General features: G+C 42.2%; 1 protein-coding gene across 1 annotated transcript; it reads left to right on the top strand.

Annotated features, from left to right (window-relative positions):
- Positions 1 to 8,539: 8,539 nt before the first annotated feature.
- On the top strand, positions 8,540 to 16,021 carry CFAP97D2 (CFAP97 domain containing 2). Its single transcript, XM_081858361.1, has 5 exons — positions 8,540 to 8,906; positions 10,646 to 10,726; positions 11,714 to 11,832; positions 12,962 to 13,154; positions 15,695 to 16,021. The coding sequence occupies exons 1-5, from the start codon at positions 8,814 to 8,816 to the stop codon at positions 15,863 to 15,865; spliced, it is 657 nt and encodes a 218-aa protein (XP_081714487.1). The 5' UTR covers positions 8,540 to 8,813; the 3' UTR covers positions 15,866 to 16,021.
- Positions 16,022 to 17,798: the final 1,777 nt, after the last annotated feature.

Below are 17,798 nucleotides of genomic sequence, written 5' to 3'. Positions count from 1 at the left end.
AATAAATGTGAATGGTTTTATTAATTGAAAAGTTCAGGTTATCTGACTATTATAAGTTTACTGAAGAAGGTGGGGGGGGGAGAGTGAGGTGGCAGAGAAAAGCAATAGAAAAAGAGAGAGAAAAGGTAGTGCAGGGACAGGTAGGGTTGTCCTCAGAATTCCTGTCCACATCCAAACATAATAAAATCCGCAGCTAAAAGTGAGGTGGAAGATGGGTAACCTCACCAACCTCTGGGGGGGGGGGATGAAGAAAGATAGAGCACAAAGGGGGCAGAATAACAGGAGGAGATGGTGACTTTGCAACTGGACAGATGGTGAAAAGGTGCGTAGTAGTTGCAACATGTGGGAGGAGGAAGATACAGGACTAATGGGGTGGTCTGAGTGTAAGGGGGGTTGCACAAAAGGAAGGGACACGGGGGGGGGTGAAGATGGAAACAGGTTCAAAGAGGGGCTGCAGCACAGAGGAGAGAAGTGGCTTCAGAAATAGGGTTTGGAAGGTGAAAAGGGGGTGTAGTAGTTGCCTGGGGTGGGAAGGGAAGCTCTAGGGAGTTAATGGGGGGGGAGTGGCAGGGGGGTTGGCATGTGCAGTGAGCAGGGGGCAGAGGCCCCTTGTCCAATCATATCTTTAGATGTGCAAGTATCCTCTCTGGCACACCTTTTGCCAGCAGAGGCTAGCATGCAAATTGTGGCCTCTTTAGGACAGAGGTCTCTTGAACACTATTATTCACGTGCTGGTAATACTCAGGGTTTTGTTTTTTTCTGCGGCTGCCTTTAAAAACAGTTTGGAATATTCAAAATGCAATGGCTAAAGTGAGCAAAAGAAACTTTCCTCATCAACCTTAGTACAACTGCACTGATTCCTGTCCATTTATGAAACGGATCTTACCTTTTAAAGCTCTTAAGATTTATAGTGTTTGAGGGGCTGGCTACTTTTCCCTGCCCAGTTACTAAGATCTTTCTTCAAACCCACCCCCTCCCAGTTACTTTCAGAGGCAAGATGCTGATGACTAAAGATAGGGCCTTCACAGTTGTGGTATCCTGACTATAGAATGGTTCCTCCAAGGAGGCTCACCTAGTGCTGAGCCTATTTGGGTGGTGTTGTTGTTTTAATTACCTTTTTAATTTACCTTTTATTTCACTAAGCTTTTATTTGATTTTTAGTCTATCTTGTTCCATTTTGACCTCCTGCTGCTTTTTAGTTGCTCTGGGAGACCTCTATCTGGAGATTGGGATATAAATATCATAAATGGCAGAACAACCCAATGCTTTCAAGATTCTGTGCTATGCATAGTGCAGTTCTGTTTGACAGCAAATCCTGCCATCCACTGAATTCCAGTGCAGTTCCAAAGATTTGTATTAAAAATGGTTCCTAGTTTTGAAGCAGGAATATACATGTATAATCAGTGGTCCGACTTAATTAAGGGCACCCTATCTCCCCATATAATTTTGCTGTGTAGCTCTCTCAAACAAGAACCTAAAAAGAATACAGTAGTACTTCGGGTTGCATACGCTTCAGGTTACATACGCTTCAGGTTACAGACTCCGCTAACCCAGAAATAGTACCTTGGGTTAAGAACTTTGCTTCAGGATGAGAACAGAAATCATGCTCCGGCGGCGCGGCAGCAGCGGGAGTCCCCATTAGCTAAAGTGGTGCTTCAGGTTAAGAACAGTTTCAGGTTAAGAACGAACCTCCGGAACGATTTAAGTAGTTAGCCTGAGGTACCACTGTACCTCCTTTCCTGACTTCAGTATCCTATAAACTATTCTGTACTTAATTCTGCTGAATTTATACAGTTTCAGGATCGAGGCCAACTTTCACGGCGGCTCTGTATTCAGAACTACATGTGTCCATATTATAACACTGCAGAGGGTTCTGAAATCTAAATTAAGCCACAATTAGACTTACACAGAAGGTCGTTTTCTGTGACTCATTCCTGCCAGGCAAGGAAATCACTTCCTTTCAGTGATCTAGAGAGGTTTCCCTTGAGAGGAAGTAGAGTTAGGAGATTTTCTAATTACCTAACTTTAACATAATGGAAACAGCTAACGAGAACACAGCACATAACACTCTGTACATAACTGAACATATCAACATTTCTTAGATATAACATTTTAAATGTAGTTGCCAGAAAGAGATTCTCCAAACATATTATTCAAGAACATGGAGCAACAGTATAATTAATTTATTTTTTTAAGTATTCCTATGCTGAAAGGAAACATGGATACTGTTTCCTGCCTCAGAAAGGATTCATACGTCTATCCGGGAGGCAGTGTTTCTACGCCCTCTTCTGGTTAGATGTAAATCTGTTTTGAATGTCAAATCTGGAAGTTTAGCAGAAGTAGAAGTTTCTGGTTTCTCCAATCTTTTTTCTGCGTTTCCACATGAGTTTGCATTTTTTAAAAAATAAGGTCCCCATTAAAATTTGTCAGTATTTTAGTGTAGTTTTCTCCATATATATTGCTGCTGTTGTTAGCATCCATCTGTCTTGAGAGAAAATGGAGGACGCCTCCAGGGGTGAAGTCAAACGGCTGTGTTAGCAGCACCCAAGTGACTTCCCCAGTATGGAGGTCCAGGGCTGCCCAGTCGACAAGAACCCCCTCTGATGTGGTCCAAAGCAATACATTTGGCACCGGCTTGGCTGCAGTTGCTTGGCGTACAAGGCACCATCCAACTGTCTTAGGGACTCCACTCTGGATTTGTGTAGGGTTTACTCCTTAGCCTTTCCTTCTCCTGAAGATATACTGCAAGGTAGTGGAGGTTTAGGATCAGAGTTTTCCTTTTCCTGGACAGGCTACCTTCCCAGGTTGATGAGTCCCATCTGCCCCTCACTTCCCTCTACAGCAGAAACCGCTTCTTGACCGTTTGATCCACTTTTGGTTTCATCCGTTCAATCTGCCGGAGGCCGTCTTTGAATGCAGAGGAAGTCCCTAACTCACTGAGGGTTTGAGATCCATAGGCTACCCTCACCTGGTTTAGCTGGCAAGTCAAGGTATACAGTGGTACCTCGGGTTACAGATGCTTCAGGTTACATACGCTTCAGGTTACAGACTCCACTATCCCAGAAATAGTGCTTCAGGTTAAGAACTTTGCTTCAGGATGAGAACAGAAATTGCGCGGAAGTGACGCAGCAGGAGGCCCCATTAGCTAAAGTGGTACCTCAGGTTAAGAACAGTTTCAGGTTAAGAACGGAACAAATTACGTTCTTAACCCGAGATACCACTGTATATTGTTAAATGCAATTTTGCCTCATATACATGTTTTTGCAACAAAAACAATGCCTTTCTGTTGGTTGTTTTCAGTAATACATTATTATTATTATTATTATTATTATTATTATTATTACAGTCATACCTTGGTTTACAAACAGCTTAGTTCTCAAACATTTTGGCTCCCGAACTCCGCAAACCTGGAAGTGACTGTTTTGGTTTGCAAACTATTTTTGGAAGCCGAACATCCAATGGGGATTTTGCAGCTTCCAGTTGGCTTTACCCCTGTGCATACATTTTTGTACACATTAATTGGGTGGAGAAGTGCACTGCAAAATTCAGAGAAGTTTGGATTACTAAGGATATGTTGTGTTTCAGTTCGCACATCATTTCAAGGAGTGTGAGTTAGGGAGGTATGCAAACTAAGCCATTTTTCTCCCTGTCCCTTTCTATGAGGCAGTTTATATGCTTTGTAGGAACAGTGACTGGAAAAAGTACTAGCTTCAGTGTGGAATGAAGGGAGGAGGGGAGTGACTTTGGCTAGGTACAAAGGGAGGGGTGGGTGGTTTTGAGAGGGGGTTTGGCAGGGGTAGGTGGAATTGGCAAGCAAAGTGAGCAGGGGCACAGTCCCTAATATAATACGTTTGTTTTCTTTAGGGTGGTTCTTTAATTCCATGCTTTCTCTGATTCCTAGGACGATAATTGCATGTTACACAGATAAATTACAGCTGTTGCCAATCTGTGTCAATTATGCAGTCTAATCGCTGTGGATAAAACAAGTCACAGTGCACAATATTGCTATATAAATAGATAAGCAAGCCATTTCTACCTAGATTTCTACCACCTGCTGGAAATGGTGAAACCTCAAATAAGTTTTAGCCCAAAAGATAGCGGTTAGTCTCCTATGAATGAAACACAAACATAAGAGCAAACACACAAATAAGCACAACTGTATCATTTTGCACGCAGCGCAAACAAAGTAATACTCATCTGCCGATGCAGGAATAGATTTCTCATTATCAAAAAACAAGGATAAGTGGTATAAACATGGGCTGTATTATTATATGCAGGGAGTATCACAGCACTGACCATACTTCCACATCCAGCACTGAAAAGCCAGCACACTGAAGATTTGGGCTGAGTTTGTAGGTGCACGTTCACCACTTGAATAAATGTAATATGAAGTGATGCCTTGCTTCTGTCAAAGACCCATCACCAAAGCCAACCAATCACATCCCTGATGAAGCTATCATGTCACCTAATACAGCTTCATCACCTAATATTTTAATGATTTAACACAGTCTATTCATTCACACGATGAGGCAGAATGAAACCCATGGCATTTGAAACTCTGCAGTACATTATATCTGTATTTCTTTTAGCAGAATGGGCAGAAGATGGGTATGCAACAACAATGTGCTGTTACGGCACAGATAGCTAATGGTATTTTTAGGTTGTATAGGCAGGAACATTGTTCCTGTGACTCAGTAAGCAATAGTAGTACCTTGGGACTGGCATGGTCTCATTTGGAATGCTGTGAACAATTCTGGGAGCTTACCAGAATCTTACAGATGAAGTCTGTCAACATACTGCTTGGATAAGGAGGTCTGCTTTGGATTAATTCTGTGTCTGTATTTGCTGCAGCTTCTGCTGAAGCTTAAACCAGTTAAGAGATAATCACTTCTAATATTCTCCTGTTTATCATCAGAAGTCAAATCAGGAATAGCCAATTTCTGTATTGCCTTGGGCTACTCTGTTCTACAAACAATGTTTTGTGGAACAAAAGCATATTTTGCTGCACAAGCTGAACCACTTGTGAATAGTCACATTGCACAATGAAGATGCCACCCTCTAGCAGGAATGGGTTTCTAACTGTGGGACACTTGCACTCAGGTATAGGATGACATACAAATGTCTACATTTACATATTACATGTAAAATAAAAAAGAGGTGTAACATCAATTGTCACCATCAATTGCATTTATGTACTCCCACAGAAGTCACAACACTCCAAAATACAACCATCACAAAACTATTAAAACTTCTAAAATACATATTTAGAAAATGAAGAATATAGTTCAGCAGACAGTGATTCTAAAATTGTTAATTCCTTTTATGTCCCAATAGTTCATACAACACATGGATCTTCAGTTGACACCAAAACGTTTTTAACATGGAGGAAAGCACATTTCCCCAGGAGAAACTGGGGCACCACCACCAGGAAGGCCCTCCCTTGCATAACAAAAACCGTCCCCTTACTCCTGTAGACTCAGTCACAGCCAACCCTAATCTCACCTGGGAGTGATCTGTCTATGACAGGGGGTGACACTCACCTTCTCGGCACTGGATCACTCCCAGTCTGCTCTGTACTGAAGACCAGTTGGGAGTATGACCTGCAACATGTGCTTGACCCGTGATGCATTGAGGCAGATCCACAGTTGTCTTGATGACCATGAAGTCCAGAGCCAGACCAGATAAGGTGGACTCCGCTTCTACATTTAAGACTCCCGGGATTATTGTTCAAGAGTTCTCCAAAACCACAGGATTGACAGTACACCAATAAAATGTCCTTCCGGCACAACAGCAAGTGGAGATTCACATCTTGTTCCCAGACAGGTTGGGTTTCCTAGTGAGGAATGTGGAATTTCTATGGATGACTACAAACTGCACACACACCCTTCCAACCTATGTGCTTCCCCAAGAACTCAAGCAGGCAAAGTTGAATCAAATCAGATCCACTCGGGTGTCAGTAACGTCTACTAAAAACAGCACCAGGTGGGAGAGCAGATAGACATGCAAGAAATACGGTATAATATATATTTTACACCTCAAACTTGAAAACAACTTTGTTTTCCTTATAAATAAAACCTTGGATTAAACCTTTCATCACGTCTTATTTAGAATTTGGTAGTGGCACCAATAGCCTCAATCAGAAGCCAGAGCTAACCCATGAACTTGTAAGCTGCCTGCTCTTTATGCCATTTAATACAATGGCTCTGAGGTAAAGTTGGCATAAAGATGGCTTGTGAATAATGCCTTTCCTTCTCTAACATCAGTTAGACTAGGAATATCACCCACAAATGTAGAGGACCTGTTATGTGTGTCTGCACAACATTTCTTTTTTGTTGCATGGAGCAGGAGCTGTTTTCCATACTCTTTCAGTGCCTCTAATCCTGCAAAATACAATGTGTTAGATTCCAGTCCTGAGGAGGGTGGGAAGACGCATTTAAACACGATTATGAGCGCATGAATTGGGAATTCAGCCTTTCAGCTGTGGAATGCCATTAAATGCAATGGGAAAGCTCTGGTGTAAAGTTTTACTATAAATGCACTGCATTGCCTGATGTTCAGCAGTTCTCCACATCAAACCGCACAGCAACATTCTGAGAATTTAAAGAAACGGAAAGAGCAAGAGAGAAAGCACCTAGCTTAGTGTTCCTGACAGGCACTTAATCTCTTTCCCCTTTGTACAAAGTATTCCCATTCCAGCAGGGAGAGTCAATAAATGAACAAAAGACACATGGCTGCAGATACCTCTGTGTGGGGCCAGAACTAAGGCAGGGTAGAAATACAGTCCTGCGGTGTGGGGTGAAAGCTAGCGCAGAAAAGAATCTGGGAGATCGGGGATGGAGCCTGGAGGAATTGGGTGGATTTAAGGCGGAGCCAAGGCTGGAATTCGATAAATCAACATCAGCTCCAAAGTGAAACCTTGCACTATCTAACAAATTTTTGGCAGAATCTGGCAGAATCAGGCAAGGTGAGTCCTATCATGAGTCATACTGAGCAGTGCAGTACTGCTAGCAGATGGTGTGTTCTCCCTCTACTGCCTGCAGGGCCACCCTCCTATAATTCATGGGTGACATCTTACACTATTGCTACTGCTCCTGCCTGCCCACTGCTGCTGCTGCTACCAATTGTCTCTCCTCCTTTCTAGTTGTCTGGGCAGTCCCAGCATGAATCTGAGAAGGGGATAATTTGCAGTGCTTTGAAGTATTGGTTTCCAAATTCCTTTAAACTTTTAGAGTATGTGCTCACTCACAGCACCTCGTTCTAAGGAAGGGATAAAACATGTAATAAGTAAATACTCCCTCTACTTTTACTGGTTTTCTGCAAAACGTTTAACTTCTATAAAAGGCCGTTCATCCCTAGCTACCTAGGGACATCCTAAACTGCAACTCTGGTAGCAAACTGAAACACGTGAGGCAGCTGTACCAAAACACAAGGGTTCCTGACTGGTCTTAGCCCTAGTAACTTCTGATACTCTGGGACCATTAAAAGTAATCACAATTCATGGAAGTTAAGGCTACCAGTGGCTTACTAACCACGATGAATATGCTCTACCATTGGAGACAGCATGTCCCTGTATATCACCTGCTGGGAATCAGAACTGGGGAAGAGTTCCTTTGCATTCAGCTCCTGCTTGAGGACTTTTCATTGGCATCTGGTTGGCCAATGTGAGAGCAGGATGCTGGACTTTTCTGATGTCATCCTTAAATAGGATATAAAGGTTTCTAATATATAATTAAATGTCGTAGGAAGTGCACACACACGTTGCAAGCTTTCTATATGCAACGCAGATGTGTGTGACAATTATGTGGGTTTCTCACTGTATGTGTGTGTGCTTGTCGGCGGTGGGAACAAAGACCCCATATATGTGGAATTGTCACATACAATGATCCTACAGGCTGCTTCTCATTATTTCCTACCTAGGATTTTTTTCGACACAATAATGTGTAATATAGTCTTTAGCAGAGAACCATTTTTAACAAATGACAGAGGGCACATTTCATTATGTGTCTTGGATTTTGATATCCTAGGTAAAGGTAAAGGGACCCCTGACCATTAGGTCCAGTTGTGCCCAACTCTGGGGTTGCGGTGCTCATCTCGCTTTACTGGCCAAGGGAGCCAGCATACAGCTTCCGGGTCATGTGGCCAGCGTGACTAAGCCGCTTCTGGCGAACCAGAGCAGCGCACGGAAACGCCGTTTACCTTCCCGCCAGAGCAGTTCCTATTTATCTACTTGCACTTTGACGTGCTTTCGAACTGCTAGGTTGGCAGGAGCAGGGACCGAGGAACGGGAGGAACCTCGGAGGAACCCCGAGGAACCCCGTTGCGGGGATTCGAACCGCCGACCTTCTGATCAGCAAGTCCTAGGCTCAGTGGTTTAACCCACAGCGCCACCCGCATCCTACTTTTGTGCAAATCTATACTTGCTTACAATGCTATAAAAAAAATTAGAAGTGTAATTGTTCCAGAAATTAATGTGTTGAAAAGGATATCCTTTGGAATCTTAGTTTTACAGTTCAGTTCTATACATATCTACACTCTCAGTAAGCAAGTCACATTGTTTTCAGTGGGGCTTACTTCCTTAAAAGTGTGTACAGATTGCAGTCTTAGATTCTTGGTTCTTGCTTGCTACTTCTCAAACATATTGTTGAAAATGCTATCACCAGCTATTCACTTTTTGCCTCAGCGATACCATAGCAACCACCACATGACCTGCTGCAAACACACCACAGTTGTTAGAGCTTCACTCAAGAAGCTTCTGGCCAATGATGCACTCTCTTTGAGATTATCTCTTTAGAGATAATTCATGTTGTTTTAAGATGCACAGATCCTACCAACCAATTTTGCCGTGTGGCAATAAATACCTTCAGCAAAAGTGGGACAAAGCGACCTACGAAGAACACAAGAGAAAGGTAAGTGTGGCGGCGCTCTTATAACATCGCAAGCTGCTTCGTGCACAAAGCCAAACTTGTTGAGAGGAAATGCCTTTGCATTTCTGCCAAGGACATAACAATTCGCCACCGCTCAGTTTGCTGTTTTAGTATGCACTGTACATTGCTCCCTCTTGACTCCCCTCCACACTTTAAACCAAAGAATTGCTACCATGCCAAGAATTTATTTACAAAGAAACGGTCCAATCTCAAAATCATTCCAAGAAAAATTAATAAGCATTTCACGCGAACGCTGTGGGCTACTTCCTACACTCCTTTAATTTCCGTGACGAAAAGGGATTGCATTTATCAATGGTTTTTATCAATGGGTGTTCTTTTATTGTACAAATACAGATCTGGGGGCTCCCCCAAGCTATGAGTCCGCAGGGGAAAGTAAAACTCATACCACTATTCTTCTGTTACAAATTATACAGCCACACGCGCACAAAGGTTAATTAGTGTCAGAAAACCTACATGAGAACTAGCCATTGGAGAAATGTTAGCTTTCTAGAGTTTATAGTTTTTGGGTGATAGCCAACATTTGTCATACTCATAGCAGACCCACTGAAATCAATGAACTCCTTGGATATCACCCTTTTTAAAAATTTTTTGCTGTAAACTGATATAAACAGAAGGAAATATGTCATTGACTTTGGCACTCAAGGTGAAAATTAACCTTTTTGATTTAGGGCTTTTCCTTTGCTCAATATGGATGGCTTTTGCATTTAGATTATAACATCAACCTCTTTTTTTCAAAGTTCAGAGGCGAATGCTGGTCCCTGGGTAGTAAAATAAGTAGGTTGCTCTGGCACTATTGTTTATTTGTGCTAATCTTTCTGTTTGTTTGTTTTTGGCACTGCACCATCTTTTATAATTTCTACACATTCCCCCCCACCTGCTGACTAGATGGTTAAGTAGGACTTTGCGTTTTTCTACCTCTCTCATAACACTAGCAACTCAAGGACAGCCAAAGAAGAGAAGAGGAAGAAAAAGAGTTTGGATTTGATATCCCGCCTTTCACTCCCTTTAAGGAGTCTCAAAGCGGCTAACATTCTCCTTTCCCTTCCTCCCCCACAACAAACACTCTGTGAGGTGAGTGGGGCTGAGAGACTTCAGAGAAGTGTAACTGGCCCAAGGTCACCCAGCAGCTGCATGTGGAGGAGCGGGGAAGCGAATCCGGTTCACCAGATTACGAGTCCACCGCTCTTAACCACTACACCACACTGGCTCTCAAAGAAGCTGAATGTTGTAAGGTTCGGGACAGGTAAAAGAAAGAGCTAATTCACAGAGCACATAGTTAAATGATGGAAGTTGCTTCCACAGGAGACAGTGATGGCCACCAATTGGATGGCTTTGAAAGAGGACTATCGATGGCCATGTCTGTTATGCTCTACCTCCACAGTTGGAGGCAGTAGTGCTCTTGTGCTCATGTTCTGCTTCTGGGTTTTTCTACAGACATCTGGTTGGTCCCTGTGAAAACAGGATGCTAGACATGGGTCATTTGGCCTGATTCAGCAAGCTGTTCTTATGTGGATCCGTCTTCATGTCTGATATTTGTACTTACTTATGGGGTCATTGTCGTGATAGAATCAATCAGCAAAGATTAGGGAGAGGGCATAGTGTACAATGGCTTTGCCGCCTAAATCACGAAAGAAATTCCCTTCTATTCTATAGGCGCATTTAAAGACTAAAAACCAGGAGTGTTTTGTTTTCCACTGCAGATTCAGACTACCAAACCTGTGGTGGACACCTCTACTCCTCAAACATATGGGCATCTTCATTTGAAGTTAAGAAAACTTAAGGTATGTTGCTGCTTTGATTTTTAAATGAAGTTTATTATTATTATTATTATTATTAGTTGTTGTTATTTTATACAAAAAAGGTCTCAAAGTGACATAAGATAAAATATGAACAGGTAAAATGAATTCAAAACCAGAATCTTTAAAAGAATGTACAATACAAAATTCCTACAATGCTCACAGGTAAAGGTAAAGGGACCCCTGACCATTAGGTCCAGTCGTGGCCGACTCTGGGGTTGCGACGCTCATCTCACTTTATTGGCCGAGGGAGCCAGCGTACAGCTTCCGGGTCATGTGGCCTGCATGACTAAGCCACTTCTGGCGAACCAGAGCAGCACATGGAAATGTTGTTTACCTTCCTGCAGGAGCGGTACCTATTTACCTACTTGCACTTTGACATACTTTTGAACTGCTAAGTTGGCAGGAGCAGGGACCGAGCAACGAGAGCTCACCCCGTCGCGCGGATTTGAACTGCCGACCTTCTGATCAGCAAGTCCTAGGCTCTGTGGTTTAACCCACAGCGCCACCCGCGTCCCACAACGCTCATAGAACAACACAATAAGCAGCACACCCCACTAAAAGATGAGAAACACACTATAGACTAACTTAACTACCAAAGGCCTGAGTAAAAAACAACAACCCGAGGGACTCTAGTTAACTGACTACTGTTGGAAGCAGCATACTGAATGAGATGGGTCTTTGGTATGATTTAAGAACGCAGTTTTTATTTCCCCTCCCCCTTATTAACCCTGATAACTTTAATAGTTTTCTGCATTACTTAAGACTCAAGTTCAGTAAGTTTTAAGTGTGTACAGAGCTCATATACTTTTGAATTTCATCCTGAAATATTGCATTTCTACCGTCATATTCCACAGCATGCAAAATTACAAGCGTGAAGGGAGCAGGGGAATCAAGTGCTGTAGCTGTCCTTGGTTAGAGAGGATGTATGGAACATAATTCATTTCCCTAAGTATCCTTCTGTCTTTTAAGCTGGAGAAGGACCGCCTGTCAATCATTGAGAGGGAGAACCGTTTGCTGCTAGAGAAGATGTCTTGTATCATGAGGACCAAAGGAAGAATTGATAACAAAAATGAGTATGAGGCCAAAAGGTACGGCTTGTAATCAAACTGGTATAAGGCTGTCCAGTTACATTAACAGCATTGACCATGGCATTTAATAACCTACGCTTTAATGACCTATATAATAAGAAGCAGCTCTGGGGCTGTTTTACAGGCATGCCTTCTTTCAGATGTTTGTGTAAAGGCCACTTCAGCTGCCATTCCTGGGGTGTGGGGAGTTTTGACCATTTAATCATCCAAAGAAAGGGGTCTTCAAACATAGAAAATGTTAGAAAGTGACACTAAGCTTTTTTCCTTTTTAAAAAAACTTTTTAAACCACAAAGGTGTTTTTTTAAATGTGCATAGTCCAAAAACAGAGCAGGATGGTAAATGTATTGGTAGAGAAGGGGAACCAACGAAAGGGTGCAGTTAGATTCAGTACTAACTTGGGACTAATACAGGAGTTGTTCTAGCCCAATATTATCCATAGTGTCTCCTACCTGTGCACAAAATTTTATAAACAGTTAAAAAATAAAAATAAACTGAGATTTTGGATTGTTCCCTGTTGAGACCTCCAATAGTACAAAAGTGTATTAACCAATAACATATTCCAAGTGATGATTGGGATATGTCACAATATCTATATGATATCCAACTGTGGCTAGGCACACAGAGGCTGGTTGTTGGCTGTCCAGAGATTTCCTTACGGCAAGGAACAATCTCATATCAAACTTCTGGTACACAAGCAGTAGAACTTGGAGTGAACCACATCAATTTGACAACTAGCATGAGACAGGGGAGCCATGATATAATTTTCCCTTAAGGAGAATGCTAGGCAGAATTTTTGAATCCATTATCCAGGGTGGGTGGGGTTTTTCTTGGTGGAAAAAATTGTACTATATATAATACTATCTTTCTTATAAAACATATACTCAATTACTTATTATAAATTGGTTTGGTAAGGCAAACCATAATATGCTGCTCATAATATATTAGTACTCTGTTTATACATGTATGTATGTATATGGTATTTATGTCTGTGTTTTTTCGATTGTACTAATCTTCGTTTTCTTCTGCACATGAAGCATTGTAGCTGCCAAGAATATCTATAGGTGTATTTCCCCTCCATGCTGTGGATAGAGTCTTTATTTCAACAGTATATAATACCCCCCCCTTTAGCTTAAATAGAGAAAGACGAGAACGAGAATTTCGAAAAGTAAGCCAGGAGAATCATGTCATCCTGGAAAGAATTATGAACTGCAAACCTCAGTATACAGTCCAAAAGTGGAATGAAGAGTGGCAAAAGGCTGAAAACTACATGAACAGTATTGCAAGATATCCTCGTGGGTTGTGCAAGTTGCAGGATCAAAAGGTAAGTCCAGTTTTAAAATATGAACACATTTCTTCAGTTTGGTGGGTCCATATCTCCTGGTCTTCCGTTTCCAGATTAAACAAATAATCAATTGATTAAACGTTACAGAATCATACCACAGGTCAAATTTCTAAGCCAATTTAATTAAGCTAGAAAGGATGGATCATAGGTAGGAAAAATGCACATGGACCCAAATCTATTTGCAAGAATATTGTCTACATAATTTCATAGACACAACTCCACTTAACAGTTCGTTCAGTATTATGAGCTACCGGATTTTTCGCCCTATAAGACGCACTTCCCCCCTCCAAAAATGAAGGGGAAATGTGTGTGCGTCTTATGGGGCAAATGCAGGCTCCTTGGCTTCAGCGATAGCAACGCGAAGCCTCCAAAGCCTGCGCTCCGAAGGCTTCGCATTGCTTCCGCTGAAGCCAGGAGAGTCTGCTCTTTGAGGCTGGCGGTAGGGAAAGCAGCGCTTCCCCCATCGCCAGCCCCAGAGGATGGGGGGCAGCAGGAAGGCGTGCGACGCCTTCCCGCTACTCTCCAAACCGGCTTTGAGGCTGGCGGTGGGGAAAGCAGCGCTTCCCCCATCGCCAGCCCCAGAGGATGGGGGGCAGCAGGAAGGCGCACGATGCCTTCCCACTACACTCCAACCTGCCTTTGAGGCTGGCGGTGGGGAAAGCAGCGCTTCCCCCATCGCCAGCCCCAGAGGATGGAGGGCAGCAGGAAGGCGCGCGACGCCTTCCCGCTATTCTCCAACCCTCCTGTGGGCTTTTGCGGGAGATGGGGGAATTCCGACACCTCCCGCAAAAGCAGGCAAAAGCCGTTGCTCTTTAAAGGGGCTCTGCGACTTCTGCTGGCTTTTCTAAAAGGAGGGGGGGAATTTCCCCACCTCCTAGAAAAGCCTGCAGGAGCCGCGCACCCTTTAAAGAGCGTGCCGCTCTTGGGGGCTTTTCCCCGAGGAGGGAGAAGGGACTGACTGCCCGTTTCAGTCCCTTCTCCCTCCTGGTCGAAAAGCCCGCAGGAGTCACGCTGGGCTCCTGTGGGCTTTTGCGGGAGATGGGGGAATTCCTCCACCTCCCACAAAAGCAGGGAGAAGGTCTTGGAGTAGCGCACAGGCTGCGTGCAGCCTGTCCACTGCTCCCAGAGCTGCGGGGGGGAAATCATATTTTTTTACTTGATTTCCCCCCCTGAAAACTAGGTGCGTCCTATGGGCCGGTGCGTCCTATAGGGCGAAAAATACGGTACATTTTGCATGTGCGTGGAAACAGCATTTGCTTCCAGTATCAATTTTTGCTTAGCCTTATTATTTCTACTGTTGGGCCAATTAATATGGCAGTTTGCAGAAGCTAACGGATAGGCAGTGTTGAGATTTTAAATGATGCAAGATGAAGCTCACACTGTTGACTAGAGGAAATAGGACACAGAAATATATTATGCTCAAAACTCCATGCATATGCACCAGAGCATCAGAAAACTATTTTTCTGAACAAAATGAGTACATACATGGATTAAAAATCTGCAAACTCTACCTACACCAAAGGGTATTTCAATGTTCTTAGGTAGCTGCAATGTTTCAAACTTTCTGGATGTCCTATGATCATATTATAAAGTAGTTGTGTTCTGTGTTATAAATGAAACACTGCTAGGAAACTATTTTTGTTTTCCAATGTATTTCTTATCAAGAAATATTTGGCATGGCACAAGCAAATTTTTTTCCTGAAAAGAAAAGTTTGAGAACCAATGCCCTACATCTTAGAGTTACAGTTTGCACATACACTTTTCTCCTTAGTCAGAGGAAGAACGTTTATCTTTCTAACTCCTGCTTTTTTTCTTTCTGCTGTATACCATTAGCACCAAAATGAGAGTCCATTTGCCTTCCTCATCCCTCTAAGTTCAGCTTTTATGTTCTTGAGTAATGCTTTCAGGTCTGGCTTCAAAGATCAGCAGAAGCAATTTTTTAGACGTTGGAGAAAAGGAAAGGCACCTTCCCCTAAGAAGGATTTAAGCCTGTTATCTTCATGCAACAAATGGAGATTTAAATGCAACACATAAGAAACGAATTTCAAGTTGCAAAGCTGCCATCTATCTTACATTTATCACAAATTGCAAAACGTCTTGAAACTCAAATTCTTCAGCCCATGAATCACTGCTTTTACAAGAAAACTAAACTAGTAATCCCCACACCTCAGGTGTAAATACCATATATTTCAATTCAGATTGCAATGGCATGTGCTTTGAGAAAACTGGTCTGAGCAACAAAAATGATAAAGAAAAGCTCAGTGCAAGATATAGCCTAATGTGACGTCTAAAGGGCAAATAAAGAGAACAATTTATTGATTTAAATTCCTTGGTGTTTAATACATTGGTGTTTTGTTTTGTTTTACAGTTGTGATTAATAATATTTTGTTCTTAGAGTTTAAAGGGTCTAGTAGTTTAGCATTTTTTGCAGCAGTCGTACAAAAATCTACCTAAAAATATTCATCTAAAAATATTCATTCTAGTAAACATGAATTTATCATTTATTTGTCCCTCCATAGGAACTAAAATTAAAGAAAACAACATCAGAAAGAGACAGAAAGAACAAAAGAGATCTGAAAGATAGGTGTGTGACAAACAAAGCAGAGGAACCAGAGGAAGAAGAACTGATTCATCAAATAAAAAAACCAAGTAATGATCATCAAAGAGAAAATCCAGTAGAAAAAGTGTGATTCCATGCATTAAGATGACACTCTGGATAATGGATATTGCTAAACGGAAGACCTGATATAAGGGGATGCATAATTAAGAAATTATCTTGGTTATAGTAAGGGTAGATATTAGAATCTTTATTTGTAATAAGTTCTAGACATTCTTCTTAGATATAGCATATACATAGCTGTCAACTTACAGATTTGAAAATAAGGGACCAGCAGCCTTGAAAATAAGGGACCAGTGGCCAAAATAAGGGACCTGCAGCCTCACCTGTTCCAGGCATTCCAGTCTTCCTGTCCTCCTGCAGTCTGGTCAAACTCATGCTGGTAGCTTCGAGAACACTGTCCAACCAACTTTGTAACCAGAGGTTCAACTGAATAGAATCTGAATCACATGCACCTCAAGGCCTATGCAGCCTCAACTTAAGATGGCTCCCCGGCCTGGCTTTGCACTGCAAAGTTTGCAGCAGCACGTGCAACAAAATGGCGTCCAGTATTCAAAAAACCCCTCAGCTTGCATTAACTAGCCACACACAAGGCATGCAAGCTCCACCCCCAGTCGTTCTTAGACTTCTTATTGGGTGAGCAACACAGCCAAGCAACACAGTTGGAGCCTCCCTCCTCCCTGGCCGGCAGGGAGGGAGGGAGGGAGAGGAGCTGCTTCCTTTGAAATTTAAGGGACATCATTTAAGGGACATTTAAGGGACATCCATCAATAAGGGACAGCAGCGGGACATGGCGCTGGAATAAGGGACTGTCCCTTCAAATAAGGGACACTTGACAGCTATGAGCATATAAGCAAGCTGGCCAGAGCAGCAATCCTACACGTACTTGGAAAGTATATCCAATTGAAATCAGTGGGAATTACTTCCAAGAAAGCATGGTTGGGTGAATTATATAGAATCACAGAATTGTAGAGTAGTAAGAGACCACAACGATCATCTCGTCCAACCCCCTGCAATGCAGGGATCTGGGTTGTGACTACAGCCAAAGATGAAGAATTTCCACCAAAACAAAACTTACAATAATAATAATAAAATTACCAGGGGGAAAATGTTTTCCCAAATAGTTATAAACAGGGTTTTCTTCACGCTTAAGGGAGATTCTCCATTCATGAGCCAACTTCATTCAATAATCACTGAAACATCTTGCTTCCATCCGTTATGATTTATACATCTCAGATATAATCTGTTTAACTATTCTGAGTGCCTGGTTTGGGGGGCACTGAGTTAGTCTACATTATGGATGGTTAACCTTTTTCAGCCTGATGGTGACATTCCCATCTGCACAACCCACAGTGGCAGGGGCACATGCCTCTGGTTCTTAGGGTTGGGGGTTAGCTGAGCAGGAAATTAGTTAGTGCTCTTCAACCAGTCTCAACCTAAGATCCACCTTTGATTCTCAATCAACATCATAGGATTCCCTGTGTCAAGCTATGCAGAGAGAAATTAAGCAACTAAAGAAGATATTCAGCCAAGAAATAAAATAATGTTGACATCCCCATATACTACATGTTTTGTGGTGCCAAATGAAGACCTGACTCTTAAGATGACTTTGGGAAAAGATGAACTGATGATCTGTTCAGTTCATTTGTAGTATTATTGGTATTACTATTATTATTATTTTATCTTGCTTCTTTATTTTGTCTTGATTATTTGTATCTAATGTTAGCTGCTTTGAGTTCCCTTAGTGGAAGTAAAGTGGCATTGGATAAAAACAAAAGCTGAAACATACTACTTGAAAGTAAGTGCTATTGAAATAAAGGCCTGTTGTCTTCATAAAATGTTTAAAGCCTTCCTCTGGTGACAGTAAAGATGAAGTGTTCTCTTTGGAGTCTGCTACAAAAACTTAGGTAGTAATGTAATGGCCCAAACCTGTCCAGCTTCTGAGACCCCATCTTGATTAATCAGGTTACATGCAGACGAAGGGCTGCTACCAAAACAACTAGAAT

The sequence above is a fragment of the Podarcis erhardii genome (assembly GCF_964252035.2).
Source record: "Podarcis erhardii genome assembly, chromosome: 4".
Lineage (NCBI taxonomy): Eukaryota > Metazoa > Chordata > Lepidosauria > Squamata > Lacertidae > Podarcis > Podarcis erhardii.
Note: the sequence above shows the minus strand (reverse complement) of the source record. Positions and strands in the feature narration are given on the sequence as shown.

What these genes read in the sequence shown, in the direction of transcription:
- CFAP97D2 (XM_081858361.1), top strand. Translation starts at nt 8,814, where the DNA reads ATGCACAGATCCTACCAACCAATTTTGCCGTGTGGCAATAAATACCTT. An exon ending in TGAAGTTAAGAAAACTTAAG is followed by an intron (nt 10,727 to 11,713) that starts GTATGTTGCTGC and finishes CTGTCTTTTAAG; the next exon opens with CTGGAGAAGGACCGCCTGTC. An exon ending in GCAAGTTGCAGGATCAAAAG is followed by an intron (nt 13,155 to 15,694) that starts GTAAGTCCAGTT and finishes GTCCCTCCATAG; the next exon opens with GAACTAAAATTAAAGAAAAC.